Source organism: Chiloscyllium plagiosum, chromosome 6 (assembly GCF_004010195.1).
Source record: "Chiloscyllium plagiosum isolate BGI_BamShark_2017 chromosome 6, ASM401019v2, whole genome shotgun sequence".
Lineage (NCBI taxonomy): Eukaryota > Metazoa > Chordata > Chondrichthyes > Orectolobiformes > Hemiscylliidae > Chiloscyllium > Chiloscyllium plagiosum.
In genome coordinates, this window is record NC_057715.1 from 117,729,015 (window position 1) to 117,741,657 (window position 12,643).

The window sequence follows — 12,643 nt, forward strand, 5'->3', positions numbered from 1 at the left end:
TGAACCTGGTTACATGTCAACTATGTGAGTCCTTTCAAGGGCTGAATGTTTTAGTAGTTGTGGATGCTCACTCAAAGTGGTTGGACATGCACAGAGTTCATTGGTCAAACACAGGGATGGTGATTGAAAAGTTATGAGCATCTTTTGCAATACACGGATTCCCAGAGAGGTTGGCCACAGACCAGGGGCCATCATTTACCACCAGGGACATTGAGTATTTCCTAAAAGGCGTTCAGCATGTAAGGATAGCCCCATACCATCCATCGTCCAATGGTCCGGCAGAAAGCACAGTCCAAACTGTGACCGTAGGCTTAAGGAAGCAGCCTTCAGCTTCACTAGATGGCAAACTGTTCTAGTTTCTGTTTGATTATAGGAACACCCCTCAAGCAATTACAGGTGCAATTCCAGCAGAGTTGCTAATGGTTTAAATCTGATTTTCCTGAACCTTGGGGCAGGCTGAAATGGCAACAGGAACTCCAAAACGAGACACAGAGTGAAAGAGGCAGATTACTTCAGAGGGCAACGTTTGGTGTTGAAATTCCCGCCTCAGGCAACTGACTGTGTGGAGTTGCACAGATAGGAGGTATGGTTGAAGCAAGGTCAGGTCCTGTGACGTTCAAAATTCAAATCGGAATTGTGGTTCATGGCCCACATGAAAGCTGCAACCTCACAAACTGGGCAGGAGTGAAACATCCCCAGCCCCTCCAAGCACCTGGCAAGTCTGCAGAACCTATGGGTTTTCCCCTCTGCCTAGTGTCAATGACATGTCTGAGGATGGGATGGGCACGGCGGCGGTCACAGCCTTGACTCTGTTACTGCTTGAAGAAGATGATGATGAATTTTGGCTGAGACGCTCCAGGTGCAAAAGGTGAGCCACGGTCTGGTACACGCCACCAGAGTCCTGAGGCAGAGTCCGAGGAACTACACCCGGTGTGAACATATCCCAGGAGGAGCCACAGGAAATGGAATGGACCTGTGTCCTGTTAGAGTGGGAGGGGGCGTACTGATTGGAATGGGGTCATCCAGGTGGACCACATAGAATCTGAGTTCCTTGATTGGGGCTGTAAACCTGGCCCAATCAAGGAGCCCTGGCTGACAGATACAAATAGGAGAGTCAGAGGCTCTGTGCACTCTAGAAACCGGCTCTGAACTAGCTGGGTCAGTGTTGTGAACTGTGCATGTGTATATAAAGGATGACTTGGTGATGGGATACCCCTCTCTGTGGGGGTTATTTTACCCTGGATTCATATCAAATTGATATTAGAGTACAAGAAGCTGAGCTTTGATGGGTAAGTTACAGAAAAAAGATCAGTTTCCTGATTTTTGAATTCTGTTTAAATTAAAGAAAGAAATCAAAATCTGTACTTAACAGAAAATTGAGAGGAGCTATGACATAGGTGCTCCAAACATGAGGGGTCTGGATAGGGAGAAATTGTTTGAACTAGTGCAAGCATTGAGTATTGGAGGACACTGCTGTAAGGTATTGGTTGAAGGAGCAATAATGGAGGAAAACCTTTTACTTGAGGAAATGGTTCGCCTGAGAGTGTTGCAATGGGCAGGTTCAAACGAGGCTTTAAAGAGGGAGTTGGAGAATTATCTGAACAGAAATAATGTGCAGGGCTACTGGGAAAGAGCATGGGTATGGGATTGGCTGTGCTGCTCTTAGCATAGACACCTAGGGCCAAATAGTCTCCCTCTTGCTGCACCCATTCTAAGATGCTATGAATTTCTCACTCCCATGCTCCTAACTTTCTAATTTTGAATTGGAGCCCTATGATTTGAGAACTATATCCCCTTTGAATGTCTTCCTTCTTAGTCTCCTCCTGTTTTGAAATACAATACAATAATTTTGTATTTATTTTATATCTCCAGGGTAGAGACTTCTCAAGGATGTAATCAAATGAACAGGGTAGAGGTGAAGTGCTACTGTACCAATCACAAGCTGTTCCTCTCCTGTGCTTACTGCTGATAGGTGCACTTGGAAGCCTATCAGCAATTTGCTCTGGTCGGTCTGCTGCAAGGATGCAGCAATGAAGTGCTAAGTGTTGGGGTGGGAGCAAAAGGAGGCTCGAACAGAATGGCGAAGGTGAGAGTGAAGGAAGCTGCAGTTTGGCAGAGACGGAGGTGGTGTAGGCAGAAGCAAGACAAGTTTTAATTCTGTGTGTGAGGGAATACTTCGTTCACTGTGAGCGAATGAAATCACTGAAGTAATAAATTCTTTGAAATCTATAGTTCAAAGTTGCATATGTTCAGAAGCTGTCATATGTAAAATCTGGATGCTATTGTAATGAACATTCCATTGATGGTTACATTTGAATCTGAGCTTGAGTTCTGAGATGCAGTCAGTTGGATTGTAACTGCCTGATTAACATATTACAGCTTTTTGAATATGCTGTGAAAGTACGTTGGCTGTGACTTCCTCAGTCTGTAGAAGGTGGATTTCACAGGATCACTTTTTGTATGTGGAGTTGCATCTCATGTTTTTTTTGAAACAAAAAAAATGTTGATGCTAATTTATGTCTATTTCATCAATTTGAATCCTGCAGTGTCTAAGAAATTAATGTTTTCCTTGTGTGATGTGGTTTTCAATGTAATTAGTGTTGATAATTATTGAGGAAATCGAGGAATTCCAGTTCTGCTTCTGGAAGGCTGAATCCCTAACATGTCAATACATACAGAAGGTATTGTTACTGTAGCACTGCATTACATAATCCATGAGTTATTGAGAATTTGAAAAGAGCCCCTGGAAAGCAAAAGGTAACTGGCAAAAAATTAAAATGTTGCCCTTATGAAAGTCTTAAGATGATCCGCCATGGACTCTGTCTTCCTGGTTTATGAGTCCATGTGCTATTTGCCACATATAATGGAGCTGATTTTCTCTTGCTGGTTACTGGTCTCTGGAATGTTTGTTTCTGTTTGAATTTCTAGGTTGTTGCCCACGTTCCTGCCCCTGGATAAAGAGCCAGTGCTGCTGCGTCTCCGGTTCACCGTCTTGGCAGTTGCCACCGTGATGTGCCCGCTCTTTGGCTTCCTTTTCTGCATTGTTTGGTCGATTGTTTTTAACTTTGAGGAGACAACAGCGACACACTGCCGGGTGAGGCTCGATAGGTTGGGGCTGTAGCTGATGTGTTTATTTACAGTGGAGAAAGAGTGAAAAACTTATATTACATAGAATTACACTATCAATTATAGCACAGAAACAGACTATTCAATCTGTCTGCTCCAATCCGTCTCCTCCTAATCCCCAATGTTTCATTTCACCCTTTCCACATACCCTTCTATTCCTTTCTCCCTCTTGTTTATCCAGCTTCCTCTTAAATGTGGCAGTGAGCTCCACATGCCCACCACCCTCCAGTGAATTTCCTTTTTCTGTTTAGGGCAGGTCCCGTTTTAATTCATTCATGGGATGAGAGCATCACTGGCTGGGCCCAGCATTTATTGCCCATCCCTAGTTGCCCCTTGAGAAGGTGGGGGTGAGCTGCCTTCCTGAAACGCTGCAGTCCATGTGCTGTGGGTTCACCCACAATGCCCTTAGGGGGGGAATTCCAAGACTTTGACCCAGTGACAGTGAAGGAACAGCGATATATTTCCAAGTCAGGATGGGGATTGGCTTGGAGGGGAACTTGCAGGGGGTAGTATTCCCATGTATCTGCTGCCTGTCTCCTTCTGGATGGAAGTAGCTGTGGATTTGGAAGGCGCTGCCTGAGGATCTTTGGTGAATTTCTGCAGTGCATCTTGTGGATAGTACACACTGCTGCTACTGAGTGTCGGTGCTGGAGGGTGTGGATATTTGTGGATGTGGTGTCGATCAAGTGGACTGCTTTATCTTGAATCGTGTCAAGCTTCTTGACTGTTATTGGAATTGCATCCAGGCAAGTGGGGAGTATTCCATGTGCCTTGTAGATGGTGGGACAGGTTTTGGGGAATTAGGAGGTGAGTTACTCGCTGCAGTGTTCCTAGACTCTGACCTGATCTTGTAGCCACTGTGTTTATGTGGTGAGTTCAGTTGAGTTTCTGGTCAAAGGTAAACCCCAGGATATTGATAATGCAGGATTCAGTGATGTAACACAATTGAATGTGAAGGGGGGGTAGGGGTTAGACTGTCTGTTATTACTGATGTTCATTGCCTGGCATTTGTGTGGTGTGAATGTAATTTGCCACTTGTCAGCCCAAGCCTGGATATTGTCCAGATCTTTTTGCATTTGAACATTAACCTGCTTCAGTACCTGAGGGGTGATGAATGGTGCTGAACATTGTGTGTAATCATTGGTGAACATCTCCATTCCTGACCTTCTGATGGAGGGAAGGTCATTGATGAAGCAGCTGAAGATGGTTGGGCCCAGGACACTATCCTGAGGAACTCCTGCAGAAATGTCCTGGAGCTGAGATGACTGACCTCCAACAACCACAGCCATCTTCCTATGTGTCAGCTATGACCCCAACCAGCGGGGAGTTTGCCCCCGATACCCACTGATTCCAGTTTAGCCAGGGCTCCTTGATGCCACACTCGGTTGAATGCAGCCTTGATGTCAAGGGCTGTCACTCTCCCCTCATATGATCATGGCTGATTGAACACTTAATCCTTTTACCCTCCCCATCCCCATAATACTGTAAACCACTAGAGATCAGAAAGGTATCAACCTGTAGTTTAAGTATACAGAAAGGTTCAGCTTGCACAGCCCTCCATAGCAGAGAATTCTAAAGATTCACAACCCTTCTGAGTAAAAACATAATTCTCCTGTCTTGGTTCTAAATGTCATTCTCCTTATTTTTAAATTGTGCTTCCAGTTTGGCCTCACTAGCTAGGGGAAACCTGTTACCCACATCTATCCTGTTTATCTTTTAGACCAATTCTCTCATTTTTCAAATCTCTGGAGAATACCTGCCCAGTTTGCCCAATTTCTCTTTCCAGGACAGTCCTGCCTTTTGAGGAACCAGTCTGGTGAACCTTCATTGCTTTTCCTCTCTGGCAGTAATATCTTCCCTGAGGTGGTAGAGTCGCCGTAGTCCCAGAGGACTGTATAGCTGCTGTCTCATTAGGGAGAGAGAGACAACTGGTGGTGCTTTAACCTGAGAGTCACCATGCCTCAGGAAAGAGGAGAGATTGAGAAGACGAGACCTGCATCGTGACCTTGCAATTAAAATTGCTGTTGGATTGCTAGCCAACTGAGCTAACTGATCCCTTTCTGAGTTAAGAAGACCAAAATTGCACACAGTTCTTCAGGTGTGGTCTAACCATCTTCTTAAACAATTGAAGCAAGACTTTGCTACTCCTGCGCTCAAATTCTCTTACGATAAATCCCATTAGCCTTCTGAATAGCTTGCTGCAGCTGTATTTTATCCTTCAGTGACTGATTGACAAGGACATTTGGGGAGGTAATGGCCTAGTGGGATTATCACGAGACGATTAATCCAAACACCGAGTTAATGTTCTGGGGAGCCAGGGTCAAAACACAGCCATGGCAGATAGTATAATTTGAATTCAATAAAAATCATAGAATCCTCCAGCATGGAAACAGGCCATTCAGTCTATCGGATCCACACTGACCCCCCGAAAAGCATCCCACCCGGACTCACCCCCATGCCACCCTGTCCCAATTAACCTGCATTTCCCATGGCCAATTCACCCTAACCTGCACATCTTTGGACTGTAGAAGGAAACCCACACAGACATAGAACATAGACACGGGGAGAAAGTGCAAACACCACACAGACAGTCGCTCAAGGCTGGAATCGAACCTGGATCCCTGGCACTGTGAGCCAACAGTGCTAACCACTGAGCCACTGTGCTGCTCTGGAATAATCTGCAATTAAGAATCTAACGATGACCATGTGTTGAATTTTGGAAAAAAAATCTGGTTCACTAATGTCCTTTAGGGAAGCTGTCCTTACCTGGGTCTAGACAGGCAGGAGGCTGGAAGAACACAGCAAGTCAAGAGGTGGACAACAAAGAACAAAGAAAATTACAGCTCAGGAACAGGCCCTTTGGCCCTCCAAGCCTGCACCGATCCAGATCCTCTATCTAAACCTGTTGCCTATTTTCTAAGGATCTGTAACCCTCTGCTCCCTGCCCATTCATGTATCTGTCTAGACACATCTTAAATGATGCTATTGTTCCTGACCCTACCGTCGCTGCTGGCAACGCGTTCCAGACATCCAGCACCCTCTGCGTGATGAACTTTCACGCATAGGCTGTTTTCCCTGGAGCTCAGAAGCTGAGAGCTGACCTTATAGAGGTTTATAAAATCATGAGGGGCATGGATAGGATAAATAGACAAAGTATTTTCCCTGGGACAGGGGTACTAGAGCGCATAGGTTTAGGGTGAGAGGGGAAAGATATAAAAGGGACCTAAGGGGCAACTCTGTCATGCAGAGGGTGGTGTGTGTATGGAATGAGCTGCCAGAGGAAGTACATAGAACATAGAACAATACAGCGCAGTACAGGCCCTTTGGCCCTCGATGTTGCGCGGAATATCTGGTCAGTATGGATGAGTTGGACCGAAGGGTCTGTTTCCGTGCTGTACATCTCTATGACTCTCTGACTCTAAATCCCTCCTAAACCTTTCCCCTCTCACTTCGAACTCGTGACCCCTAGTAATTGAGTCCCCCGCTCTGGGAAAAAGTTTCTTGCTATCCACCTTGTCCACACCTCTCATGAATTTGTAGGCCTCAATCAGGTCCCTCCTCAACCTCTATCTCTCTAAAGAAAATAATCCTAATATATTGAATCTCTCTTCATAGCTAGCACCCTCCATACCAGACAACATCTTGGCGAACCTCCTCTGCACCCTTCCCAAAGCATCCACATCCTTTTGGTAATGTGGCGACCAGAACCGTATGCAGTATTCCAAATGTGGCCGAACCAAAGTCCTATACAACTGTAACATGACCTGCCAACTCTTGTACCCAATACCCAGTCCGATGAAGGAAAGCATGCCGTGTGCCACCTTGACCACTCTATCGACCTGCATTGCCACCTTCAGGGAACAATGGACCTGAACACCCAGATCAATTTTCCCCAGGACTTTTCCATTTACTGTATAGTTCGCTCTTGAATTGGATCTTCCAAAATGCATCACCTCGCATTTGCCCGGATTGAAATCCATCTGCCATTTCTCTGGCTAACTCTCCAATCTATCCATTTCCACTGTATTCTCTGATAGTCCCAATCACTATCTGCTACTCTACCAATCTTGGTGTCATCTGTAAACTTGCTAATGAGACAACCAACACCTTCCTCCAGATCATTTATGTATACCACGAACAACAGTGGTCCCAGCACAGATCCCTGTGGAACACCACTAGCCATAGGTCTCCATTTTGACAAACTCCCATCCATATGCAACTCTGTGTCTCCTGCTGCCCATCCAGTTCTCTATCCATCCAGCTAGAACACCCTGGACCCCATGCGACTTCACCTTCTCCATCAGCCAAGCATGGGGAACCTTATCAAACGCCTTACTGAAGTCCATGTATGTGACATCTACAGCCCCTCCCTCATCAATCAACTTTGTCACCTCTTCAAAGAATTCTATTAAGTTTGTAAAACAAAAACTTCCCTGCATAAAACCATGCTTCCCATTACTGATAAGCCCATTTTCTTCCAAACGGGAATAGATCCTATCCCTCAGTGTCTTCTCCAGCAGCTTCCCTACCACAGACATTAGGCTTACCGGTTTATAATTACCTGGATTATTCCTGCTACTCTCCTTAAACAAGGGGACAACATTAGCAATTCTCCAGTCCTCTGGGACGACACCAGTGTTCAAGGATGCTGCAAAGATATCTGTTAAAGCTCTAGCTATTTTCTCTCTCGTTTCCCTCAGTATCCTGTGGTAGTTCCCATCCGGACCTGGGGACTTGTCCACCTTAATGCCTTTTAGAATACCCAACACTTCCTCCCTCCTTATGCTGACTTGACCGAGAGTAATCAAAGATATGTCCCCAAGCTGAACATTCGTCATGTCCCTCTCCTCAGTGAACACCGATGCAAAGTAGTCGATAAGAATCTCACCCATTTTCTCTGACTCCATGCATAACTTTCCTCCTTTGTCCTTGAGTGGGCCAACCCTTTCCCTAGTTACCCTCTTGCTCCTTATATATGGAACAAAGGCTTTGGGATTTTCCTTAACCCTGTTTGCTAAAGATATTTCATGACTCCTTTTAGCCCTCTTAATTCTTCATTTCAGGTTGGTCCTACATCCCCGATATTCTTTCAAAGCTTTGTCTGTCTTCAGTCACCTACACCTTATGTAGGCATCCTTTTTCCTCTTAGCTAGTCTCTCAGTTTTACTGTCATCCATGGTTCCCTAACCTTGCCATTTCTATCCCTCATTTTCACAGGAACATACCTCTCCTGAACTCTAATCAGCCTCACTTTAAAAGCCTCCCACATATCGAATGTGGATTTCCCTTCAAACAGCTGCTCCCATTTTACATTCCCCAGCTCTTGCTGAATTTTGGTAGAGTTGGCCTTCCCCCAATTTAGCACTCTTTCTTTAGGACCACTCTCGCCTTTGTTCATGAGTATTCTAAAGCTTACGGGATTGTGATCACTATTCCCAAAGTAATCCCCTACTGAAACTTCAACCACCTGTCCGGGCTCATTCCCCAACACCAGGTCCAGTATGGCCCCTTCCCAAGTATTTACATACTGCTCTAGAAAACCATCCTGGATGCTCCTTACAAATTCTGCTCCATCCAATCCTCTAATACTAAGTGAATCCCAGTCAATGTTGGGAAAATTAAAAATCTCCTATCACCACCACCCTGTTGCTCCTACATATTTCTTTGAACTCTCTACATATTTGTACCTCTATCTCACGTTCGCTGTTACCACTGCCTTTCTGTTTCTGAGCCCTGCTCATATTGCCTCGCTGCTCGAGTCCTCCATAGTGTCCTCCTTCAGCACAGCTGTGATATCCTCTCTGACCAGTAATGCAACTCCTCCACCCTCTATCCCGCCTGGAGCATCTATATCCTGGGATATTTAGTTGCCAATCGTGGCTTTCCCTCAAACAAGTCTCAGTAATAACAATAACATCATGCTCCTAGGTGCTAATCCAAGCCTTAAGTTCATCTGCCTTACCTACTCTCCTTCTTGCATTAAAACAAATACACCTCAGACCACCAGAGAAGTCGACATTTTGGGTGGGAAAGGGGGTGGGGGGGCTGCAGATAAAGGGAGAGTCAGGGCAGTGTGGTGTAGTGGGGATGGGTGGAGACCAGTAGACGGTACGACATGTTTGGTCAAATGGAAGGAATGAATCCAGTTGATGGTGGGATGGAGTGGAGAGGAGAGGGAGGGGCTGGGAAGGGACTCGGGGATGTGAAGGGAGGTTATTTGAAATTGGAGAACTCAGTGCAGAGTCCTCTGGGCTGTAGGGTGGCCACGCGGAAAGTGAGCTGTTGTACCTCCAATTTGGTTCATTGTGGCAATGGAGGAGGCCAAGGATGGTCATGTTGGAAAGGGACTGGAGAAGGGGAATTAAAAATGGGCATTGACTGGGAGGTCTAGTCGGCCCCTGCAGACCTGGCTGAGGTGCTTGGTGAACTGTCCCTAAGTTTACATTCATTCATCCCTATGTAGACAAGACCCCACCCACCTTCGCAGGGACTGCATTCCAAATTCCTACCACCCTCAGAGTGAGAATATTTTTCCTAAAATTCCAACTAAACCTCCTGCCTCTCACCTTAAAATTATGCCCTCTTGTTGTCGACCCTTTAACTAAGAGGAACAGCTGCTTACTATTCACCTTCTCCGTGCCCCTCATAATCTTATACACCTCTATCAAGTCCCTCCTCAGCCTTTTCTGCTCTAAAGAAAACAACCCAAGCTTATCCAGCCTCTCTTCATTGCTGAAATGGTCCATCCCAGGCAGCATCCTGGTGAAACCCCCTCCAGTACAATCACATCCTTCTGATAGTGAGGTGCCCAGAACTGCACACAGTACTTCAGTTGTGGCCGAACTAAAGTTTTATCCAGCTCCCACATAATCTCCTTGCTTTTAGAATCTATGCCAGTAACCTAAGACCTTCTTCCTCACTCTCAGCCACCTGGTCAGTCTTTGTGTCATCTGCAAATTTATTTATCGTCTCCCCCCATACATTTTGTTCTATATTGTTTTATATAAATCACAAACAATAAGGAGCCCAGCAGCGATTCCTGTGGTATATCACTGGACACTGGGCTTCGGACACACAAACCAACCCCTTACCATCACCCTTAGTCTCCCCATGTGGGACCTTGTTAAAGGTTTTGCTGTAATCAGTGTAATCTACACTACCCTCATCTACACATCTGGTCACAGTATTTGCCTGATAGCCACCCACTCCCCTTATGCCTGTACCTTTTTTAAGATTAGATATGAATTCTAGATACTCTGTAATCATCATGTTCAGAGGTGTGTACACATCGAGCCTGCGGTGTGACTGCCTCCTTATTCCTGATCTCCACATGGTCCCCTGCCTGGCGGAGGCACACCGGTGACTCCAGCTGCTGCTCACGGTCTGAAAGCCCCGAGCTGAAGCTTGTGCATCTGGAGACACTTCCTGTCGATGTGTTTGTCTGGGACACAGGGTATGGCCATGACTTCACACATACCACAGGAGGTACACTCCACTTGGCCCCACTGTCCTGCCATACCTTAACTCTAAACTCTGTTTGTTTGCCTTAGAATTAATTAATACTTACTGTTGTTATTGATCAGGCCAGACTCCCGCAAAACGTTTTAAGAAGGTAACCCAGACCCTAACTTTTTACTTTTTTTTAGGCAGATGTAAAATGGATATTCCAGGAGTGATGCAGCTGGTCAAACCTCTCAGCTTTAAACAAACACAAACAGAAGAAAACAGAATTTAGAATAACTTAACTTATTTGATAACCCAACCAACACGATATCACAACTTAACGAAGCTGTTCTAATCCCCACAACATCCCATAACCACACCCTCAGCAAACAGTAAATTCAAACACAGGTTCTTACAGGCAGGAGAGATTTCAGGGAGAAAGTCCAGGCAAGACCTCTGTTGAAGCATGGAACCTCTTTTCACTGTCACTGTCTCTCTCAGGCCCCAGTAGTTTATTGAATGCCTGTTAAAACTGAACCAAACTAGAAAAAAAACCTGAACGGGGAAAATTAACCATTCCCCTGCCATTGTTTTCAGGTAGCCATTTCCAGACATATTGGAACCTCTAGGTGAAAGTGAGGACTGCGGATGCTGGAGATCAGAGTCAAAGAGTGTGGTGCTGGAAAAGCACAGCCGGTCAGGCAGCACCTGAGGGGGGAGGAGAGTCGATGTTTTCAGCATAAGCTGATTCCTGATGCAGGGCTTATGCCCGAAATGTCAATTCTCCTGCTCCTCAGATGATATCAGAACCTCTGCCTTTATGACCCCTCTAGAAATAAACCAAGGACAACCTAACCTTGTTAAAGGGACAGCATTGTCACATGATGAAGTCTTAGTGGCAGTCTAACCCTTCCACTTTCAATGACTTGAGTTTTCATCAGTTTACACATTTATTTTGACTTGATTTAAATTGTAACCCCCTCTTGCTCATGCTCCTTCCTGAAATGCAATTAGCTGCTATTTCTTTACAAATGATACTTTTTCTAATTTTATACTTATTCCAACTCACTCCCTCACAACAGTCTCCCCGATTATTAAGTGTATAGATTTCCTGTGATATCCCGCTTGGATGCTCTGAACAGGCCTGTCTCCTGCTGATCCAACTGTGTCTGCTCTTTTGTGAAGAGTGAAGGCTCTGAGCTCCACCCTCTCTTTATCTTGTTAGGGAGGGAGGATGCTGTAGAGGAAGGAGTTCACATCACCAATCTGAATGTGTCAGCTATCTGTTTCATTTTTTCTCCATATGCGTCATTGACACAGTGTCGTTCAATCCCAGCCGCGGTTGTTGTGTTGGTTTTGGCCTTCAGCTTGTTGTTGAGGTTGCCATCAGCGTGACAGCTCACCACCACACCTGGGGGAGCCTATCATGGGAAGCTGTACCATTACTACAACATAGCTCAGCTCATACTCAACATAGGGCAGCATGGTGGCTCAGTGATTAGCACTGCTGCCTCACTGCGCCAGAGACCCAGGTTCGATTCCAGCCACGGGCGACTGTCTGTGTGGAGTTTGCACATTCTCCCTGAGTCTGCGTGTATTTCCTCCAGGTGCTCCGGTTTCCTCCCACAATCCAAAGATGTGCAGGTTAGGTGGATTGGCCACACTAAATTGCCCATAGTGTTAGTGTATTAGTCAGAGGGAAATGGGTCTGGTGGGTTACTCTTTGGAGGGTTGGAGTGGACTTGTTGCTACCAACCTTCGCATAAACCAAATCATCCGCCGACATTTCCGCCACCTCCAAACAGACCCCACCACCAGGAATATATTTCCCTCCCCACCCCTTTCCACCTTCCGCAAAGACCGTTCCCTCCGTGACTACCTGGTCAGGTCCACGCCCCCCTACAACCCACTGTCCCATTCTGGCACTTTCCCTTGCCATAGCAGGAACTGTAAAACCTGCGCCCACACCTTCTCCCTCACCTCTATCCAAGGCCCTAAAGGAGCCTTCCACATCCATCAAAGTTTTACCTGCACATCCACTAATATCATTTATTGTATCCGTTGCTCCCAATGC

General features: G+C 45.9%; 1 protein-coding gene across 1 annotated transcript in view; it reads left to right on the top strand.

Annotated features, from left to right (window-relative positions):
• The first annotated feature begins 764 nt into the window (after positions 1-764).
• pgap2 (post-GPI attachment to proteins 2) overlaps positions 765-12,643 on the top strand; it is a 44,708-nt gene continuing 32,829 nt past the window's right edge. The window contains exons 1-2 of the mRNA XM_043692728.1: positions 765-868; positions 2,929-3,094. Coding sequence (XP_043548663.1) covers positions 765-868; positions 2,929-3,094 — 270 coding nt within the window. The remainder of the gene's footprint in view (positions 869-2,928; positions 3,095-12,643) is intronic.